A 23041-nucleotide genomic window follows, 5' to 3' on the forward strand; every position below is an offset into this window, starting at 1 on the left:
TCGGCCCATGGCGACGGCGGACGCCACCTTGGGCAGCGAGTTCCTGGCGCCGATGCTCAGCGTTGTCACGGCGATCACCGTGGGGACACCCAAACAAACAAACAAATGAATAAAAGCAACACAGAATGAAGCAGGTTTTAGAGTTTGAATCTGTCTCTTCTGTCCAGTTACCTCAGTGTGGCGCCCCGTCTAAAGCTAGGGCCCCACTACACGATGATTTCATCCTGAAGCGATCACTAAACCATTGAGCAGTGCACATTAACCAGTGGCGTGCATGTGTGTGTGTGTGTGTGTGTGTGTGTGTGTGTGTGTGTGTGTGTGTGTGTGTGTGTGTGTGTGTGTGTGTGTGTGTGTGTGTGTGTGTGTGTGTGTGTGTGAGAGACGCTGTGTAAGAAATAAAATGAGGTGGGGGCAGAGACACTGGCTATTCAGAGTATGTTGAATAATTCCAGTGTAGTGACCCTAGTGGACCACACTAGCTGCCACATTGAAGAACTCTAGTCTCAGTGAATCATCACTTCTACCTCTATAATCAGCCATCAGAGGATTAATTCATGCTCCTTAGATGACAGGTCAGGGTTCCACACTCACTCTTCTATCACGGTCCATGGACCCACTGAAGATACCTTGGCCACCCCCGGACCACCCCATAAAGCTCTAGTTCCCCCGCTGCAAGCCCCCCGAGTGTTACGTTGTTTTGATCGCCGTTTATGTTTGAATCAAGTTACGTTTATTGTAGTGAGAAGTACCTGGAAGAAAATAGCATTTAGTGCGGAAAGTAAAGTAGTTTATATTCACTGTCCTTTGAGGGTAGAGCTGAACCATGGATCATTGGAGCAAAATAATTGTTCGCCGTCTTAAAAAAGGCTACATTAGAGCTAAAGCACTTCAAATATTTGCCCAAATAAATCCTAATATTGCCTATGGTTATTTGTAAACACGTGTAATGTGTATGCAAAACAATAATTAACACAATCCTGGATGAGCTAGAGAGGAGAGCAGAGATAGGGGAGAGGAGGAAGAGAAGAGAGAGGAAGGAGAGAGGAGAAACTAAGAGAAGAGGATGGAGAGGAGAGGAGAGCTGACAAGAGAAAGTCACGGTACTCACACACATGAGGGGCATCTTTACATGTGGTCACTGTGACCTTTGTGCAAGTGTGGAACACATGTTGGGATGTTGTATGGTGGACATTAAAAGTCATAGACTCATTAGCTTCTTTTCCATTTGTATTTAAATCTGTATTATACATTTTATTGTGTCTTCATTCATGATTCAGAGGTAAAGCAATGATTTGATTATTATGATGCAAATTAATCCCAGAAACTAGTTCTACATAATTGCAACCATAAACAATTGTATAGCAGTTAACCATTAAGAAAAACGTGAGAAAAAAACAACGAAGTAGGTATATACTGTAATGTAATAATTTACAAAGGGTTATATTTTATAATAGAGTTATTTTCTTACAACAATAATGCAGTTCACTCAGATCTCAGATAGTAGAGATTCTAATTCAGGGAACAACATTAGTTGTTTTGGTTGTTTGATTATTTTATTATCAAACAAGGTTCTTAGGTCTGTTTTACTGGACAGGTGCGATGATCAGGGGGGCAGAGTTTGTACCACCCTCATGATCACATGGACAGAGGAATGGATAGAGAGGCTCTCTAAAGTTACAGCCAGTGGCAGAGTAGATATGAACCCTGGCTTCCACATCATAGAAGGAGACCAGACCCTCATCATAATCAACAAACACCCCCACCTTCTGGAGCTCAGCTCTCAGAGGGAGACGGAAAGCAGTGTTACCATTAAACACCATCCCATCCTCGTCGTAGTAAAGTGTCCAGTAACCCTTCTCAGGGGTCACTATGATCAGACCTTTTCTGTCGATGGACTCTCTGGCCACTCCCAAACGCCATGCAGTCTTGTCTTTGACCTGGACCTCAAAGTAAAATATCCATGAAGAGAAGTTCTGCCTCGTGAGAACATATACATACTTTGTAAATCTCTTAGGGTTGTCTTGGAGTTTCTGCCCTACACCTCCATCATGTACTTGTTTCCCATCATTAGACAGGATGAGACTGGGATGAGCTGTATCGGGATCCAGAGTCACATCTACTTCATACTGCTGGACCCTCTTCAGTTCAGCATCACACAGCTTCTTCATTTCCATGTTCAGTGTCTCCTCCAGCTGATCCAGGGATCTCCTCAAGGTCCCTACGTATGACGGAGGACGGACCTCCACCGTCGTCCAGTCCCTGGTGGGTGGAGGATTTTTCAGGGATGTGAAGGTCTGGAGGAAGTGGAGGTGGTCTTTAGTGTGTGAGAGCCGCTTCATCTCTGAGCTTCTATTGGTCAGAGCTTCTACCTCCTGCTCCAGCTCTCTGATGTGGCCTACAGCTTGTTTCGTTGTGGATTTCAGTCTCTCATTAACCATTTGGTTAAGGTCCTCCTGGCACTTTTCAATGGAGCGCATCAGAGCGGTGAGGACCTGCACACCATCGGCAATCTCTCTGTCTGCATTTGCTTGGTTGCGTTTAGCTGTGTCTTTAATCTCCTGAATATTTCTTTGTCTCTCCTGGATCATCTGCTGAACTTCAGCCTCCATCTTTCCCAGCTGGGCCATCTTCACTTCATATTCCTCCTTTAAAAGTACAACAGGATGGGACCAGTGGTCTTTCTCTGTGCAGAACTGACACACACACACCTGTTCAGTCTGGCAGAAGAGCTCCAGAAGTCGGTCGTGTTTCTTACACATCCTGTCATCCAGACGGTCCATAGGCTCGACCAGCCGATGTTTCTTCAGGACTGCGACTCTCTGATGTGGCTCCAGGTGGGTTTGACAGAAAGACATGAAACACTCTAGGCAGGACTTCAAAGCCTTCAGCTGGGTCCCAGTACAGATGTCACAGGGAACTTCTGCTGGTCCAACACAAGGCTGCTCTTTTACTCGTACAGAAGTTCCAAACCGATCAACCATCTCTGATAAGAGGATATTGACCCGTAAATCAGGTCTTGTGTTGAAAAGGTCATTGCAAACAGGACATTTGTGCTGGACTTGTTCATCCCAAAACGTAGTAATACAGGTTCTGCAGAAGTTGTGTCCACATGGCGTGGTAACTGGACTGCTGAACATATCCAGACAGATGGAACATGAAAAGTTCTCCTCAGACCAGGAAGTGTTTGCAGAGGCCATTCCTAGACGCAGACGACAAGCTTTATGTATTGAGCAATACCACTACTTTTGTTATTCCATAACTGTAAACAGGATTTAACTTCTCGCAAAGTTGTGCTTTTTTACTCACCTTTTTGTGGTTTCTGTTTCTTAGACATTTTTTTCCAAAATGATTCCTTTATTATAACCTTAAGTTGTATTTCCTTAACAAGATGTCCTCTCCTCTCCTTCCCTAACACTTGGCTCCTCCCCTGGCAGCTGGCACCGCCCCCACGGACACAGTTCAATGACGGTTCAAGTTCCACACTCTGGCTTTGGGGGCATTCATGAGCTGTAATTCAAATGCGTTGATGTGTTTTTTAAAAATAATTGAAAACAGAATATATGACAAAACACAGACCAATGGCCGGTGCACAACCAGACACTTTGTGGTGTTTTAATGGTGATTTGCCACTTAAACTGGGATTAAGAGATATGCAAAAACAGTTTACTTGACTTGTCCTGATGCTGGTAATTTTCTCCACAGTCTTTGAAGAAAAAAATTTAATAATAAAAGCAACACTATCCCTGTGGGTCCAGGTTATATGTGCTATTATGGTTTGTGTTTTAATATTGAGTTAACGCTGGTAGTTATATAAGGCTTATCTCCCAGACTTCAACCTCATGAAACAGCTGCATCACGTGGCTCAGGGTAGGGCAGACAAACCAGACCAACAAATTCACTATTCAGAGACGCACAACTGGTGTCTGTAATTTAGTTCTAGTTGTTATCAAGGTGTGCATTGAGCCTCAGAAAATGAAATTCTGACGCCTTAATGAAGCTGTTATGGTCCTTGTTATCTGGCTATCCGGGCAACATTTCTGCCTGATGGGAAATTGAGACCCACTCATCAGGAGACTTCCGTTCTGGGGGGTAGTTAAGAACGTAATAATCAAGCACACACACACACAATAGAGATGGGGATTCGAGTCTGAGACTCGGACTCGAGTCGCACTAAAGTCGCACAAACGGCGACTTCAGGCTTGACTTGTGACTCCACCCAAAAGACTTCAGACTTGACTCGGACTCGAGCTTCGAGAGTCGTCAAGTCATGCAATTATAGCTTTAAATCTAAGTTCATTCGTGTATTTGTATTAGGGATGGGCAACGATCGCCGAATAGTTGAATAGTCTGAGTCACGTAGAATATCGAATAATGTATGTGACGTTATTTATTACACGGCTCTCCTCAATGCTTTTTGGAAGCATATTGCTAAGCATACAATGACCGCTGTTAAGGAAAGTGGATTTTTTGCCGTCAGTCGTATTACTCCGCAAGTAGTCCGGTAACTTATCAACCCCAGCATCCTTGGTTGCTAAGCAACGTCAACGTCTTTGGCTGACTATTTCTCTGCTGATCAACACTACGAATGCTGGTAACAAATAAATTGTAAAAAGACACAGTGTGAAGTTACTTTTCTTGTTTTGGCAAGTAGCCGTATAATAAGCAGAATAATGCATAGAACGTCTGCAATCATTATTGTAAATAAGCCTTATTCTCCCGATAATGACCGGTGTTCTATACATTATCCCTTACCAGACCAGATGGCCAGAGACTTGGGACTTGACTTGGACTTGTGGCAAAAGTCTTGAGAATTGACTTGAACTTGCCCCTCAAAGACTTGAGACTTGACTTGGAATCGAGCTCAAAGACTTGAGAGTCGTCGTCCAACGAATGTCTTGTGAACATCTCTGACGCACACAGACACACACAGACACACACACACACACACACACACACACACACACACACACACACACACACACGCACACACCTTGTGTTTGATACATTGCACAACTTGAATGCTCAATCTGAGCCTCCAGAAACAAATACACTGATATATCTGCAGAATAGATGGGTAGCCAGACAGACAGAGAGGCAGGTAGGTAGAAAGAGGGGGAGAGCCCTAAGCCCTCTATAGGACAAGGAAACCCTCCACTAAAAAGCCAGTGGGAAGGAACCCAGAGACAGAGCCCAGAAGAGGGATTCTCCAACACCTGAGGCGAGTTTCTTTCACCACAGTCTTTATAAAACCGACCCTCTCTCTTTGTGTCCAGGTTATATGTGCTTTTATGGTTCATGATTTGATATTGAGGCAACAATGGACGTTTTATGAGGCTTATCTCCTAGACTTAAACCTCATAAATGTATAAATGTGCGTGAGTACGAGTCCGCAGACGACACCAACCTTTAAGAAACAGAGAAAAACAGACCAGAGAAACAGAAGACAGAAAGCTTCTCCTCCTCCCTCCCCTCTCGGTGCGGTGGTGGGACCAACTAAAGCGCCACGTGGAGCCGTGTGGTTTGCTTCAGCAGTGCCGGGGAACCCTGAGGTGAGAGACAGAGAGACGGCCATATCTGACCCATGAGCACCACACGCCAACCCCCCTTTACCGTAGAGTCTACACAACCGCAGATATTCACCGCCTTCTACCGGTGAACGACCACGTGACTGCACGTATCTAAAAGGCACCTATGGAAGCATATATGACGCGAAATTCAAATGACAATGCAATTTGCAATTCAATAAGTTATTGCATTATGCAATTGACAATTCATTATGCATTTCATAATGTAATTTGAAAATGTGTTATTCAAAGTGTATTTTAATATGCAAAGTGACAATGAAATCCTCAATTCAATTTGAAAAAGTAATAACAATAAAAATATAATTATAATAATAATAATGATAAAATATAGTTGCATGCGGCAATGTGGGTGTCAAGCATAATGGGACTCGATAAGCTAATTCTGCCGGGCGGACGTAATCGGCCGGGTGGCTAAATGGCGACCGTCTCAGTAATCGGTAATAACGACAGATGGTGGAATGACCTAGAGCGATATGCGAGTATGCGTCAATGTAAAAAAAATGGAATGTGTCCCCACCTAGTGTTAAGGGCGCATTATCGTCTGGCTAACAAATCACACAAATGCATAGGGGTATTCGGAACAATATCCCTAACAGAGACACAATGTCAACAAGCATCCGTTCTGGAGGTGGCTCATGAAGCATCTAATCCAGTAGGAATTGCAGTTTATTTTGTAAGTGGGCGGAATGGCAAATATAGTCATTGTTGCATTATACATTATGTACCGCTTGTCGCCACACGAGTGCACTGTCTACCCGTTAATGAGCGACTTCACAACTTCCGGCGGTGTATTATATTTGATAATTCACCGTTGTTAATTATAATTGACTGCTGTCAAGGAAAACAAAGGACTTTTTGCCTCTAATGACGTCTTTGGTATCACTCCTCAAGTAGTCCGGTAACTTTTCAACCCCAGCGTCTTCGGTTGCTAGGCGACGTCAACGTCTTTGGTGGACTATTTCTCTGCTGATCAACACTACGAATGCTGGTAACAAATAAATTGAAAACAATGTAAGCGCCGCCACTACGACAATTAGACGTCAATGTCGGAGTGGCGTTAAGTCTGAATGGAAGGCGGCCCCCCTTAAAATGCTACCTTTTCACTGCAGTATTCACTTGCTGTTGTAGTGTCAATATGGTCCGATTTTAAACAAGATTGAAGATTCTAGGGAACAAAGTTACATACAGTGTTAATAAGAGTTTAATAATGTAAATTGTAATGTAAAAAAAATATGGATTTTATCAGGCGGGCCACAGTTGTGCAACCAGACACTCTTGGAAACAGTACAAATAAACAGAAGAATGCATTACCTACAATAAATAGTATTCAAATTGTGCATTTTGAATACTGCAATTTGACCCCTATCCATCTTTAGAATGGGCCTATATAGGTCTCTTGCCTAATCATCTAACATAGTAATTCACTTGTGTGTTATGAACATATACACACATTCCAAATAGGTATAACAATATATTAGCACATAACTAGCTTTATTAAAAGCTAAATGACAATAAGGAGTCACCTGAACAGGGACTTGAACCTCGGACCCCCAGATTACCAGTGTAATGGCAGAAGGTCGGTTACTACGGGCTGCTACCGTGTGAGCTACCACCCAGAACATCGGTTAACAATGGCTGCTACAGTGTGAGCTACCACCCAGAACATCAGTTACTAATGGCAAGGCTGCTACAGTGTGAGCTACCACCGAGAACATCAGTTACTAATGGCTGCTACCGTGTGAGCTACCAGGCAGAACATCAGTGGATTTGTATGATAGTAGTTTATTTGAAGTGCTCAGCACAGGGATCCCTGCAATCTTCCGGGGATTCCAAAGTACAGGCTAGCTTGTGACAGGTTACAGTAGCGTCAATATGGAAATAAAATGTAGGAGTTTTTTGTGTTCATACAAGCAGAGATACTTCGGTACATAGTTCAGTCATTCATTGGGCAAAGCATTTCAAAATGAAAGGTTGCCACGGAGAACCTATTTTGCCATTTATTAGCTGGTGATAATTCATCCCAAGAACCATGTTGACTGTTTCTATTGTAAAGAAGCCTCACGTCGCTGTTGTTATATTATGTCATCTAAGCAGTTATGTTTACAAATCGTGTCAACCTTTCTAACTATATTTAACCATTCACACATTTTTCCAGAATAAAAAATCTGCGTTCGGGCTACAACGATCGAGTGAGTCTGAGCTGAGCTGTTTAAGTTCCCTTAAAGGAGTAAATCCTTGTTGTCACAATAAATAAATCCTTCCCCCCACCCCCAACATTGAGATCTACAAACAATAAAAAGCAAGATATAAAACGAAACACCAGTCTGCGGAACCAAATATATATATAAAGAAATTACATGAAAACCAAGGCAAGACCATGCCAAATCCAGCAGAATCCAGGAAATCTCTTCTCCTTCTAGCTTGTAGGAAGATATGGTGATCCCTAGTGTCCAAGAAGAGGTAGTGCCACTCATAACAAAGACCTTAGAAATGACACTGCTACCCTCTATTTAATCCCAGAGATACGCGTTCACATCCAGAGGATATAAAACATGCACAAAAAATACAAATAATGTCCTGTGTTTTTCCTACTCTTACCTGTATTTTCGGAGAACTAAGTGTAGTGCATTGGATACACGTATTCAGGTTAGATAATTCCAAGTCAGAAATAATGAGATTTGAAACAAAAGATGAACAAAATGTTGCTTGAGTCTTGGGGGGATGGAGGCGTGGTCTGAAGGGGTTGTGAAGCTACATCACATTGACACCCATGAGGGTACACGGTATATATATTACACACAGTTGTGTAAGATACATGTATATGTATTGCAACGACAAATGTTCCCCTAGGTCTTTTTTGTTGCCGATGTTTGTATCCAGGATCACCATTGCCGGGGTGGGGAGGTCGGTTGCCAACAGGGCAAAGAGTTCCACCAATCACAGGGAATGGATTTCACATTCAACGTAGCGTTGGCGAGGTTGGGTATCCACAACTCAACCGGGACTATCAAATTCGGCTTTTACCCCAACCTGCTGTTCCTTGGGAAAGCTTTGTGCTGGTTTCCCAAACCAAACAGGCCAGGTTTACCCTCTGTGTATGGTGCACTATCAGTCCACCAGTCTGTCTGGAAACGTCCAGCGACCTTGATTGTCTTGTCTGTAGGTCAACGAGTGACGGGCCGTGGATATGCCTGGCAGGCGAGGCCATGGTGATTGGCGACTCCAAACTCGTCCGTATTGCACTTTGCCTTCGACGGGTCGCAGAGAGCTCCCCCCACAGGGGGGGTCAGGAAGAGAGAGAGAGAGAGAGGTTGAGCGAGAGAGAGAAAGGTAGGTAGAGAGAGAGAAGAGAGAGAGAGAGAGAGAAAGGTAGAGAGAGAGAGGTTGAGCGAGAGAGAGGTTGAGCGAGAGAGAGAAGAGAGAGAGAGAGAGAGAGAGAGAGAGAGAGAGAGAGAGAGAGAGAGAGAGAGAGAGAGAGAGAGAGAGAGAGAGAGAGAGAAGGTAGGTAGAGAGAGAGAGAGAGAGAAAGGTAGGTAGAGAGAGAGAGAGAAAGAGAGAGAGAGAGAGAGAGAGAGAGAGAGAGAGAGAGAGAGAGAGAGGGAGAGAGAGAGAGTCAGTGCTGGGCGAGCAGTGCGTTGCGGTTAGCCTTTATCTTCTCCAGGCGCTTGGAGAGGTGGCTGTTGCTCACCTCCACCTCCTCCACACGGTCCAGGGCTGCCCTCAGCTGAGAGGGAGACAGAAAGACAGACAGACAGAAAGACAAACAGACGGAGACACAGACGGACAGACAGAGACACAGACAGACGGATGGAGAGACGGAGAGACACAGAGAGACACAGAGAGGTAAGTAGGGCAATATGTATCTTTATTCTTCTAAACCACACACCAAAAAAGACAACAATTGTGAAATGTACTACAGATACCTAGGGGAGTGTATGGCTGATAGGTAGAGAGACAGAAGACAGTAAACCTGGTATAGAGAGAGAGCGAGAGGACATCTTACCTCTCGCTGTAGTTTGCGTTTCTCCACCTTAAGTTCGTCCTCCACCTTTTCGGCACTTTCCGACGCCGTCTTGTAGCGTGACACCTGGCCCTCCAGCCGTATGATCTGCAGGGAAAGGTCAAAGGTTAACAGAAGTGTATTGTCTTTATTTTCTGGAGTTTTGTGCATTTCATGATTAATGCTTTGCAAAGTGAACTTTATTTCAACCTGTTAAATACTTGGAGAAACTACCAATGCTGTGTTGTGTGTGGACCCCAGGAAGACTAGTGGACTAGAACTCATGCGGTTCATTTACAAATGACAAATGATACAAATGAGTAAGATGTAGGACAAGGTGTTTCGTACGTTCTGCTCCTGAGCGGTCACTTCCTGTTCTGATTTCACCAGTTTGAATTTGAGATCGCTGATTTGTCGGTTGGCGTCCCCTGTGTCAAAGAGCAAAGAGCACACGTCAACGCCGACCAGCTCCAGCATAAAACATTTGGCTATGGATAGAAACATGGAAAAGAGAATAGGGTTGAGTGAATGATTCAACAGTCAATTCAAGGCTCTAATCAGATTTTGTGCAAAACAGAATCTCTATTACTAAATTATTAGATTACTAAATTATTACAAGATTATTAGAAAACTTTTTTTTTTTAAGTTTCGGGGGAACGGGGGCTCACTCTGCAGGTCCAGGATGTGGGGGTCTAGGCCGTTCTCGAGGAGGTCATCATCGCCTTCGGCAACCGGAATCTCTGATCCGTTTTTCTGCCTCTGGTCCAACTGAGACTTCAGACGCCTGACCTGTTAGACAGACGGACACACACACACACACACTTATACTCAATTACCATTTCATATTTACACCCTAACAACACAGACAGACAAACACTTATGTAGAACTGCAAGCATTACCGTAGAACATAGATCATTTTAACACTCACCTGATCTTGTAGACTCTCCCGTTCGTCAACAAGCTTCTTCAGTCGCAGCTCTGAAGGCATGATGATAAGAAGACATCAGGTGTGTGATTCAACAATTTACATGTAGATGCATTACAGTACATTATGAAACGCACCATGCAAATTTAGAAAATCCTGCAATTGGTATTAAAGATCACATTATAAATTGATAGAATCAATTAATTAAAAGGTACCAGAAATCATCAAACACATTCATAAGTGTTTATTATAAGCCATGCATGAGTGTAACGCCATGAATCATGAGATTGATTTGTTCTGATTGTGATTAGAATGAGAGACCGGTTGACCTTACCACGTTCATGTGATGTGAGAGAGCTGGACCACTTGTTTTTACAATAAACTTTGTTAAATGTTATAATCAAAGTACAATTTGGGTGACCAATCCTTCAGCAAGGTTCAGACAGCTGCTGTCTTAATTTACGTCCCTCATTAATCCTTCTCTAAGTGGTCATAATTTCATTTGTTTTCATTGCATTTAATAACATTAATTAATATCAAATGAACAAATATCCACATTAAACAGCAAACTAGGAACTTCATTGAAGAATTTGTTGCACAAATGCACACAGACATTCACATTTGTTCTTATTTTTTTATTTATTGAAAATCAAAATAAACACATGATACAAACAAAACAAACATATTATGATAGTCTCACTGAGAGTGATACAACACTTAGACATCAAACTAATGATTGATGAAAGGTTTTTAAAATTAAATTAGCAAAACACACACACACACTGTACATTATTTATTGTTCAAACCTCCTTTGAAATCCATACAATTAATTAAACAATAAATTAATAAAGTTGTATCGTATCGTATATTGTATCGATGACACATATTGACAGATTTGTACGTCTAGGATATGCTGCAGCCCTTTTGGTTTCTTCTCTCGTTATAAGAAAGGCCCTTCCTTCCTTGCTGTTGTTTAACACACACTGGCACCAGAGAGGTTTCTCTTTCTTGAACAAAGACCTCTACTATCGGCTGTAATATGGTTAGCTCCAGCTGTGCTGTCGATCTGTGTTTTGCTGTCGCCTCTGTTCCAGCTAGCAAGTTAGCTTCCACACAACTGTCCAGTAATCCAATGGAATCTTCTTTGCGATGCCAGTTACTTAGCCTTGACAGGTGTGCGGTTATCCCAGCTGCCTTTTGACACTCTTTCAAGTGTTTCTCACAAAGGGGACGGTTTATCATGGCCAATTCCGGAATGACCATTTCCTGAATTTCCGGAATGACCATTTCCTGAAATTCATAGACGAGCATTTCTATACCACTCTTTTCCCTTTGTGGCCTTTGTCCAACATGTTTGGACGTTATCAGTCGGAATCTGTGCCGTTTGGGTTTGGTTTCCTGACCTTCGGACCAAACGTCGGTCTTTGATGAAGAGTCTGTGGGGACCATCTCGTCACAATCGGTCGCCGTCTTTAACTCCCCCTGGGGTTTCTGATTCCCGGGGTCTTCCGCTCCTAAAAGCTCGAGCTCTACTCTGGGTCCGCCCCTCAAGGGGGTTCTCTCAACTTCTTGGTTGCCATTTCTCATAACCCTCGAACTCTTCCGCCGGACTCCACCGATGACTCCAAATAAGTTACGGGGGTATTTCGTTGTGGATCTCCTCTCCACTGTGGCAACGTGGGACAATAATTCACTGTTGTGCAAAACGGGGACCGGAGGTTCTTGGTTCTCTGTGGAGTTAATCCTCTTCACACGAGTAGCGCTATGTTCCATGGTGTCGGTGATTGGAGATCCCTGCTGAAACGGACAGGAAGGGGCTCCCCTCATATAAGGTAAGTCCTTTAATACAAGTGCATGTGCTGCCATTTGAAAGCCATCCAGGGTATGACTTGCATCACACAGGGGCCCCTTCAAGTCACCCAAAGGACCCTGACCGACGGTGGTCTCCTCTACATTCTCCGTGTGGTTCCCTTGTATGTCCTCTAAATTCTCCATGTTATTCCCCTGTATATCCTCTACATCCTCCATGTGGTTCTGCTGTATGTCCTTCACATTCTCTGCTTTGTTCTCCCGTATATCCTCCAAATTCTCTGTGTGGTTCTCCTGTATATCCTCTAGAGTCAATAGCCACTGCTGGAATAAGAGTGGTACCTGAGGGAGGATTTTGGAGATCTTTGCAGCCATGTGGCGATCATCCATGAACCCTTTCATCATGCCCTGAACAGCCTCCCCGAGAGCGGCAGCGTAACACATCTCTGTAGGAGAGGAGGACAAGACCATTGGCTTGGAAGAGCCTACCTCAACCCTGTTCCTTGGACATTGCGAACGTGCGTCAGCGCTTGCGCCCCGTGACAGCCACATATCCTCTGTAAGAGCATCCCTGGTATTCCCTGAGTGCAAGTCTCCACTTCTAGGAAGTTCTTGGTCTTGTGGTCCAGATCCATGTATAAGGAACTCCACTTTACCCTCTTTGCTAGCATGCTCCTCCCGTTGTGATATACCTCCATCAGACCTCTTTTCACCCTTGAATGTTTGTGGACTATAGTCTGCGTGGTACAACTTAGAAGCGTCAGGCTGATACGGGAGATCCCATGGAGTGGTTAACTGTATCTCACTCAGCTTTGCCCGACGGTTTTCCCCTCCAAGCGTGGAACCGTCTACACCGGTTGGATCAGGATGTTGCACAAACACGGCATCATCAGTTACGGTGCTATTTGTGTGTGTTTGACTTCTTGGTCTGGACCAAATCCCACCCATGTCCCAAAGATTCTCATTCTTCACAATTGGGCACTCTTCCTCTAAGGTTATTTCAAGAGTTGATCCAAAATCGCAATGCCTTCCCCTCCTCTGGCCTGATTCTCCAAAGGGTTCCAGTCCAATGAGGAGAGGCGCTGCTCGTTCTATTTGAGTCTTTGGTTCCCCCGTGGTTTTCTGATCCAGGTTTGCTTCCTCCGCAGAAGAGCAGCACTCTCTGTTAGGTATGGGAGCGTTATAATCTTCAACCGTTGGTCCATTATTTTGTTCTTGATTTTCAACAGGGATACAAAGAACGGCCTTTTCCCAATTGACAACCTTCTCCCCACCTTCTGTGTCTTGGGTGTATGTGAAACAATCGAAATCACTTGTTTTGTCATGCTGAATATTTCCAGCATTGTTTTCTACCTCATTTCTTGTTTCCTGTTTATCTTTGCGCGCGGCGTTTACTGATAAATGAAAACAGGGATGCAAAATGGCTTTATAAGTCAAGGGTACAGTTGTGACTGCAAGCCGATTCTTTTCATTCTCCCCACTTAGTAAATGTTGTTTGCCAGAAGACCCATTCAACGCCACTGCTTTGCTCTGGAGGAAGCCAGCCTCCGCAGACAGAGGAGAAACAAGCCCTGATTTATGGGCCTTCATTGGATGCTCGTAGTAATTCCCATCACATAACGGATCCATTTTGTTTGAGTTTGACGCTGCATGCAAATTGGTTCCTCCAAAACAGAATTCAGCTGCTTTGTTTCTAGAGAGCCTCTCGGGGCTAAGTGACTCCTTGTTTGCCCTCTTGACGAGATGATTCCAGGTGAACTTTGTATATTTGTCATTGTGAGGCTGCACATTTGAGTCTGTCCTGTTGCAAGTACTCAGTCCTTTGGCCCTGTCAGTTTGGATCGTGTACTCTATACCTCCCTCAGTCAGATGGTAAGGGGCGGGTTCATTTCTGATTGACTGCTTTGCTCTTCCCTCGGTTTTGATTGGATATCCACCGCGTCTGTCCGGTCCTACGGGGTACTTTTCCTTGCTCACTCTTCTGCTCGAATGGCTTTCCATCCCTATCTTTGATCTCGCGTCTATTCCGGTGTATTCCCCGACTAGGGAACAGGGAGGTGATGGGGAAGCGTCATGTACTTTAGGGGAGATATTATCGGTTACGTTTTCCGTCAGATGGTCACTACTGCCTGTTGGTGCTCGGCCCGAGTTGAAATCTGTCTGCTGCTCTTGTATGCTGCCTGCAAGATTGTTTTGAGAAGGAAAAAATTAGAGGAGCAAGCAGAGTTTCGTCAGTTCAGAGTCACACCGGATCAGAGGACAAGCCTCATCCATTCTGATTGGTTGGAGAATAGATTAAGATAGACAATTATGGGGTAATTGGAGAGAAGGACAAACAAAACCAGAGCGAAGGTGCTGAGAAAAAGACAGGTGTTGAAAGAGGATGAAGATTGAACACAAAAATGTATCAGAATTATTAATTGATCACGAAGGGATCTGAGGAGAAAATACAATTATAGTGTAGTACAGCATAGTTCAGGTTCAAGTACATTATCAAGCACACTTCTCTAAAGACTGATGTTGCAAACCCACCCTTAAAGTTCCCATGGCATGAAAATGTCACTTTATGAGGTTGTCTATCATTAATATGAGTTGCCCTAGACTGCCGATGGTCCCCCAGTAGCTAGAAATGGCGTTAGATGTAAAAGGCAGAGCTACCCTGCTCTGCCTCTGTGTGTGTGTGTGTGTGTGTGTGTGTGTGTGTGTGTGAATACACACTCTGTAACGCAAGTGTTGTACACTTCTTTGTTATTTGGATAACCGTTCTGCTGTTGGTGTTATGGTTCATAACACGTCGGTTCTCTGACGTCTCTGGTATTTCCACAACTGGACTCGTAGTGGGGTTATCTCAGCCATGGTTGAGAAGGAATTGGGGGAAAGGAACTTTGGCTTTGACTCCCTGAAGTACATGAACCGCGACATGGAGGAGAAAGGGATTGTTGCCCGCGATTGTTTCCCACCGGAGCCCCGCTGCCCGGTGCCACGAAGCACCACCACCGCGAGGCACCACCATTCATAGAATAAATCACGGGTTCAGGTCTCAGAATTAGAGATGCCAGAAATACCCACATAACATTATCTACAACTATTTGGGTAGTCGACTCAACAAATGGTAAGTAAACCTTATTTTACTTGCAACTATTTCATTTAAATTAAATTAAATTACGTGAATGAACCTGACTAAACGTAACTTCAATAAAACTCGTACTTGAGACTGAATTCACAACATGAGTCACGACAGATATTTTCACCAGCAATGGTGGTGAAGACAACAACTCCCATGATCCCACGCTCCTTCACAACGTCATCAAACTACGTTTTTTGTTATTTTTTTGATTGAGGGGCCCCTAGCGGCAGGCTGTACATACTATACCTTTAAGGTGCCGTTGTTCAATGGTTATTATAAAACCATACCTCCAGCTCAGAGGAGCAGAGGAGGCAGTACGTCAATTCATAAGTCAAGCATCCAACTCACCAAGCATGCTCTCTCCACCCCCAGCGAGGAGTTCCTGTGAGTCCGTGCCATCGGTCCCCATCTGGCCTGCATCACCATTGGTGGTAATCTCTGGTGACAGCTCTATTCCATGTTTCTATTGGGAAACCATAAAATAGCACATGTTGAACAAATATTTAATGTGTGAGTAGAAAGAAATCAAGTCTAAAATGTTTGACTAGTTGATCTACTTGTGGACTATATATAGATACTGGTATATATATATATATATAAATAACCTTTTGTATGTATATACTGTACACATATATCATGTTTCTCACAGTTAATGACATCATTTTCATCCCAGGGTTTCAATTAACTGTGTCAAATTTAGCTTTGACTTGAAGTCTCATGCTCTGTTCATTAATATATATAAACCTTCAAATCAACCGTTACCTTGAGCAAATCTCTATGTAGAACCACCTCCCCCCTAAGCTGGTCTCGCTCTCCCCGCACAGAGTCTGAAAACTCCACGTGCCTTTCGAGGGCCTGACGATTGGCCGAGAAGGAGGAAGTGGCCGTGAGGGGTTGGTGCCAGAGACGTGAGCGGTGGTTAGTCAAGAATAAAGAAATACGAGAAAGAAAAAAAAGAGAAAAGCAAAGAGAAGTTAGAAGATTCAATAAGTACCTTGTCAGAGAAAGTTAGTGGCTTGATTTTTGTTAGAAAGCAATAGTGTAGAAAATAAAGTGTTTTTCTCAGTGGCGTGGTTAGCAATCATGCTAGCCAATGTCAGTTGGTTCAGCTAGTACAGTACTAGCCTTTACAGTGATGGCGTACCGCTATCTTTTTCTCCTTCCACTCCAAGGTTTCCTGGAGGTCAGTGATCTCTCTGGCACTGCCGTCTCTCGCGAGACGCAGCTGTGCCACCTCCTGACCACAGGAAGTTTCCCGCACGAAGTGCGTTAGGAAGTAAGGGAAGCGACAGAGGACAGAAAAGGAGGAAAGGTAGGTAAGTATGTGAGCATATGAGAGATAGGGATAGCCTGGAGCAGAAACGTTTCATAGCAAGAGCAGGAATAAGTTGTTTAGTCTCACCCCAACCAGAGATGCACGAAGACGCACAAATGTGTGTGTGCGTATGTGTGCATGCGTGCGTGCGTGCGTGCGTGTGTGTCTTTCTGAGTGCGTATGTGTGTGTCTGCGTGTGTGTGTGTGTCTGTGTGTAAGTGTCTGCGTGCGTGCATGCGTGTCTGTGTGTGTGTGTGTGTGTGTGTGTGTGTGTGTGTGTGTGTGTGTGTGTGTGTGTGTGTGTGTGTGTGTGTGTGTGTGTGTGTGTGTGTGTGTGTGTGTGTGTGTCCGTGTGTGCTCACGTTTAGCAGTTCTTCGCTCTGTCTCAGGGTCTGCTCCACGTTCTTGAACTTGAACTGCAGGATGCCGTGGGCGTGTCTCTCCCTGTCCAACTCCTGGAAGAGAAACAGACGCCACATGACGTGTGCAGCACATCTTCCCTCCCACACGCCACCTCAGTGGCCTTACTGGGCTCCAGGACACAGGCTGTCGAAAACCGGTTCATTGCAGCGCTGAAGCTTAGAGCAGGTATTCCATGCGTCCATGTCAGGGAGGGTGTGTGGTGACATGGATGGCTGGTTTAACCTGTGGTGGACCACAGGGGTGCAGCACAGTGGTGCAGCCTCACCCAGCCCCACCCAGCCCCAGAGTCCAATCAGTCTGACTCTGGGCCTCGTGAGGCTGCCTCAACCAGCCATGAGCGAAACACACAACGTGTGTATCCCTTTTATCGTACATAGCTTTATCATGTATAGACACAAAAAATATCGCACTGTTTCAAGGAGAAATATGGATAAGTGTAACTAAATGTAGCTTGGTGGGTATAAAGGTCACATATTATCCCACCAGGTGTGAGTGTGATTAGCCGTTACACGCCGTTTTGAAAATCGGCCTCTTGTGACATCACTAGTGGGCGTGTCCACCTAGATTGATGACGGATAGATGAGTTTGCTACAGTAGTCCACTTGGTAGGCTGGTAGACTGATCTATCCAGCACACATCCAGGTGGACACGCCCACTTGGGATGTCAGAAGAGGCAGATTTTCAAATGGCTTCTAACGGCTAATCACACTCACACCTGGTGGTATGACATATCACCTTTAAAGCATAATTTACGGCCGTTTCTTGCACACTCATGGTATGCCAGAGAGCAGAACACACTGCCTACGCAGGGTCAACCCAGGTGTCAGAAACGCGACGGGAGGCCCGTGACCTCCGCCCGCTGACCTCCGACCCGCTGACCTTGGTCTTGTCGCCGTGCTCGCGGTGCTTCTCCCACAGCCGCTCCTCCATGTCGGCCAGCTCCTCCTTCAGCGTGTCCACCTGGTACATGAGGTAGGACTTCTCGTTGTGTAGCTGGGCGTTGGACACCATGGCTCTGCGGTACTTCTCCTCCGACTCCGCCAGAGAGTCCTGGAGCCACAACCAACCGGGTCCAGAGTGTTTAATGGGCGTGGAGATATAGAGGGGCCATCTTTTAATATAAATATATACAGGTAGACGATGCCATCGTTAATATAGTTATATTATAGGGATATAGAGGGGCCATCTTTTAATATAAATATATACAGGTAGACGATTGCCATCGTTAATACAGTTATATTATAGGGATACAGAGGGGTAATTAATATATCTGTATATTAATCATACAGATATACATGGGCCCTCTTTTAATAGATATATTATAGAGGTATACAGAGGGGTCATCTTTAATTTATAGATATTATAGAGATATAAAGGGGGGCCATCTCAATCTATGTATATTATAGAGATATACAGGTGTCATTTATATCTATACATGATAGAGATGTACAGGGGTCATCTTTAATATATATATATATATCATGCAGATACACAGGGGCCATTATTCATATATATATATATACAGTATATACATAATATATATATTACATATATATATCATAAAGATATCCATGGTCCATCATATATATATTATAGAGATATACAGGGGCCATCTTTATATATATATATTATACAGATATACGAGGGCCATCTTTAAAATAGAACAGAATATAGATATATTATAGGTTCATATTAAATGAAAGCACACTGATTGCCTTTGAGTACCTTTATGTCCCTGATGGACGCCTCCGTCTCCACAGAGAACGACGTATCACAGCTGCCCCTGCGGGACGAAGGCCCGCCCAGCGAGGCCAGCGTGGCTGCTGATAGGGTGGAAGCTGTTCTGGAGCCCTGAGAGAAACACAGGCCCGGTCACAACCTTGTAATAGCAGGAGTGTGGATATGTCAATCTTCTCTCTCTTGATTAAGTCCAACATTTCTGTTGGTGCATGTATGTAAATGCTTACTTTATCCAGAAAATCCCTCTCAGGTCTCTCTTCCACCTGCACATAGTAAAAAACATGTATTAGTTGTTGATTAGGTAATGGTGTTGTTCAGGTCGCTCAGAACCTGAAACACCTTTGAGGACTTTAGAGGACGGACCTAAGGACTGCAAAGCTGCAGCGACATAATTGGCCACCAGGGGGCATAAACGGCCTGTGTGATGTAGCAGCAAGCAAGAAAAGAGCCTCATTTTGCAACCCTTTTTCTCAGTTTTAGTTTATTTGGTTAAAATGAAACGGCAAGAGAAAAGCGGGCAGAAGGCCAAAAAGCAGGGGCAGCGGGTGAGAGGGTGTGACCGATGAGGGGGCCTCACCACTGGGCTGGCACGCGCTGAGCTGGCCCTGGAAGAGGCCCGAGAGCTGGAGCCGAGAAAGCCACTGTAGTCTGAAGGCTGGCGAGAGAGAGAGCAAGGAAGAAAGAAGGAAATAGAAGGAAGGAAAAAGGAAAAAATTAGAGAAGGAAAGAAAGAAAGGGAGGTGCAAAGAAAGGTTCTTTCTTTTTTATTAAAGGTACGTGTAATTTCTACCACTAGGGGCTGCTCAATCAAAAGAGAGAGAGAGAGAGAGAGAGAGAGAGAGAGAGAGAGAGAGAGAGAGAGAGAGAGAGAGAGAGAGAGAGACTCTACCATGAAGAAAGATTTTTCCCTATTCAAATAAATTGTGACGTATTATAACACTATCTATCCTGGATGGCGTCAAAATGTAAAGTAAGGTGTATGTGTGAAGACACTGCAATACTGTACGGCATACTGAGGGAGATGCTGTGGAAGTTAGGGGGTAAAGGGCATAGGACGCCATGGACATGTGACCAACAGACTTTTACCGGGAATTTGTATGGGTTTGAACATTGTTCAAATAAAAATGGTTCAAACAACAATCTGGATAATGTGAGGACACAAAAAAATACAACATATAACATATAGGTCTAATTACAGGTACAATTCTGAGCAATCAGAACAGAGAAACAGAGGTAAGGAGTACTATGAAGGGAGCAGCACACACACACACACACACACACACACACGCACACGCACTCACACACACACACACACACACACACACACACACACACACACGCACACGCACTCACAGGCTGTAACTGGTGCGCTTCCACGCGGTGCTCAGTTGTTCAAGCACCCTCCTACGTGTTTTCACACCCATAGGGCGACAAACATAGTATCTTCTTCACATAGCCTCTCTGTTTCTGTTTAAGCACAAAAAGTGGGCTCAAATCACTTTTGTAGAGGAAATAAATTGAATAAAGGGGTTCTGTCATTGTCCCCCAACCCCCAAACCCAAGTTGTACAGAATACACCAACTACAACTACGTCCAGCTGTCTTTTACTCACAAACTCTTTGTACCAACCTATTGGCATAACCACATCCTCGTAATATAACTAGCATCTACTGTTTATATACATATTGCAGGCAGTATATATATACACATACATTACCAATTGTAGTTAGAAATCAAAAGTAACATTTCTAGAATTGCGAGAATTTCTTTCAGGATTACTGAAGTACTCTGATTGTGAATAATCAAAAGCACTCTGGGCGTTGAAATCCAAAATGTGTATTTTGTTGATCATTGTGTGTCACAAGATCATTCAGCCGATAGTGTAATCCAAACGATCACGATGGAGTTGTCAAACATTGTTGCTTCTGAACGTTCCCCAGACAACATTCTCTTCACGCATCTCCATGACAACCGCTGACCTCTTGGCAACAAGCTGTTGATATCAGATAGGAGCCGCTCATGTGCCTGCTAGCAAACACACGATAAGATGTACTTTACCGACCAATCAATCAGCCGATATCCATCAATACCACGACGGTTCATACAGTCCAACACTCCACGGACTTCATCATTCAACCTGAGACTTTAGCCTCCAACCAGCTCACATACCAGTGTGATGAGTTCCACAACTACTCTCTATAGACGACAACGTCACGACCACGAGGGAAGACAAGACATGCAGAGGTGATGGAGGACACTGGGAGAGAGACAACAAACGAGAGAGAGAGAGAGAGAGAGAGAGAGACCAACCCTTTGACCTTGAGAGCGAGGGCCTTCGCTAAATAGCATGGAAGGCTACGGAGTGCAAGAGAGACAAAAACAAATGAACAAAAAAAGAAAAGACCCAGGGATAGAGGGTTAAAAGTTATAATTGTGAATAGATGCCTCCTAGAATAGAACCTGAAGAACAACTGAGCATTCGAGGCACACTGAAGGGACAGTGCCTCCACTGGTGAAACTGTATAATTGCACGTGTTCTTTCTGACTGACGCCAAGCAATGTCCCTTTCATTTCATTGGCTGAGGGAGACTCATGTTGTTAGTTATAGATCCGAATATGAGTTGAATATGAAGTCTAATATGAAGACCAATTTAAGAGACTCTGTGGTGTCTAAATGAGTTATATTGGTCCATTAATAAATGTCAATGCAAATGGATTTTAATTGGAAGGATCCAACCGGCAATATCTGATAAGTATTCTACATTTACTACACTTAGGTGTGTGTGTGTGTGTGTGTGTGTGTGTGTGTGTGTGTGTGTGTGTGTGTGTGTGTGTGTGTGTGTGTGTGTGTGTGTGTGTGTGTGTGCTTGCATCCGTGAGGCTGAGACTGACTGACCGATTGAGTGAGTGTGCGTGTGACAGGGTGAGTGTGTGCATATGTGTGTGTTTGTGAGTGTGTGTGTGTTGGCATGCTTTTTTAAAAGGCAGTGCAGCTGAAGGGGCAGAAGGGACTGTAGAGGGGGCTGATGAATATATAAAGGGGGCTGGGGTGTGAGCTGGAATGGGGGACACACCCGTCCGTTGTGAGCCGAGCTTTGGGGTCTGAGAGAGGGCAAGCTACTGCTGCTGCAGTGGAGCTCCGAGGCCGGCGCCCCCTGGGGACGGAAACACGCATCACGTGAGTGACAGAGGCACGGTCGCACGGGGGAGAGAGAGCGAGAGACAGAGAGAGAGAGAGGGAGAGGGAGAGAGAGACGGAGAGAGAGAGAGAGAGGGACAGAGAGAGAGAGAGGGAGAGGGAGAGAGAGAGAGAGAGGGGGACAGAGAGAGAGAGGGTGAGAGAGAGAGAGAGAGAGAGAGAGAGAGAGAGAGAGAGAGAGAGAGAGAGAGAGAGAGAGAGAGAGAGAGAGAGAGAGAGAGAGAGAGAGAGAGAGGGACAGAGAGAGACAGAGAGAGATGGAGGGAAAGGGATGGAGAGAAATGGAGAGAGAGAGAGAGAGAGAGGGATGCAGAGAGAGCGAGAGGGATGTAGAGAGAGAGAGAGAGAGAGAGAGAGAGAGAGAGAGAGAGAGAGAGAGAGAGAGAGAGATGGAGACAGAGAGGAAGTGGACGGAGAAAGAGAGAGGGCGAGAGAGTGTAATATGCTTAGGAAAATATCGTAGCGGCAGAGAGAGGAGAGGTGAGAGGAGAGGTTTGTCTCAAAGGAACATACTAAATAAAACACGTCAAGTGAAGAAGGAAAACTAGACCGTCATGAGATGGATGAAGTTTATATAGATTGAGGAGACATGGGTGAAGTGGAAGAAGCTATAGGACGTTAAGCTTAGGAGATTTACGTAGAGCAGACGTAGGTGCAGGGCATATACAGGTAGCGGACTAAGAAATAGGAGGAGAAGGTATAGGAGATATAGACAGGATATATAGATAAAGCAGATATATGTATAGGAGATATGGCTAAATGTTCTATAGATATAGGATATATAGATCTAGAATATCTAGATATAGGCTATGTAGATATATGATATATATATTTAGCAGATCTAGATATAGGGGATGTAGGTAATGGAAATACAGATATAGGATAGATACATAGAGAATAAATATCTAGCACATTTA

At 44.4% G+C, this 23041-nt stretch overlaps 2 protein-coding genes across 16 annotated transcripts in view; both read right to left on the minus strand.

Annotated features, from left to right (window-relative positions):
- Positions 1-738: 738 nt before the first annotated feature.
- Positions 739-5394, minus strand: LOC132455236 (E3 ubiquitin-protein ligase TRIM39-like). Of its 2 annotated transcripts, XM_060049063.1 has the most exons (3): positions 4753-5394; positions 3365-3507; positions 741-3199 (listed from the first exon to the last, which is right to left on the minus strand). In XM_060049063.1, exon 3 carries the CDS (start codon positions 3195-3197, stop codon positions 1584-1586), a length of 1614 nt encoding a protein of 537 aa, XP_059905046.1. In that variant the 5' UTR covers positions 3198-3199; positions 3365-3507; positions 4753-5394; the 3' UTR covers positions 741-1583. The 2 variants fall into 2 exon arrangements, with proteins under 2 accessions (XP_059905047.1, XP_059905046.1); XM_060049064.1 differs by having other exon boundaries at positions 739-3507.
- Positions 5395-7351: 1957 nt separating this feature from the next.
- lrrfip1b (leucine rich repeat (in FLII) interacting protein 1b) overlaps positions 7352-23041 on the minus strand; it is a 31718-nt gene continuing 16028 nt past the window's right edge. For 5 of the 14 annotated variants that reach the window (XM_060049020.1, XM_060049019.1, XM_060049021.1 and 2 more), the window contains 15 exons: positions 22000-22080; positions 21236-21280; positions 19503-19580; positions 19153-19188; positions 18911-19036; positions 18065-18235; positions 17125-17217; positions 16592-16684; positions 16210-16302; positions 15796-15910; positions 10515-10564; positions 10254-10374; positions 9934-10013; positions 9589-9693; positions 7352-9309 (listed from right to left, as the gene is read on the minus strand). In XM_060049020.1, coding sequence (XP_059905003.1) covers positions 9199-9309; positions 9589-9693; positions 9934-10013; positions 10254-10374; positions 10515-10564; positions 15796-15910; positions 16210-16302; positions 16592-16684; positions 17125-17217; positions 18065-18235; positions 18911-19036; positions 19153-19188; positions 19503-19580; positions 21236-21280; positions 22000-22080 — 1398 coding nt within the window. In that variant the 3' untranslated portion in view covers positions 7352-9198. The remainder of the gene's footprint in view (positions 9310-9588; positions 9694-9933; positions 10014-10253; positions 10375-10514; positions 10565-15795; positions 15911-16209; positions 16303-16591; positions 16685-17124; positions 17218-18064; positions 18236-18910; positions 19037-19152; positions 19189-19502; positions 19581-21235; positions 21281-21999; positions 22081-23041) is intronic. The other 9 variants (XM_060049027.1, XM_060049031.1, XM_060049032.1 and 6 more) reach the window with 4 other exon arrangements.

The sequence above is a fragment of the Gadus macrocephalus genome, chromosome 4 (genome assembly GCF_031168955.1).
Source record: "Gadus macrocephalus chromosome 4, ASM3116895v1".
Lineage (NCBI taxonomy): Eukaryota > Metazoa > Chordata > Actinopteri > Gadiformes > Gadidae > Gadus > Gadus macrocephalus.

What these genes read in the sequence shown, in the direction of transcription:
- LOC132455236 (XM_060049064.1), bottom strand. Translation starts at nt 3,197, where the DNA reads ATGGCCTCTGCAAACACTTCCTGGTCTGAGGAGAACTTTTCATGTTCC.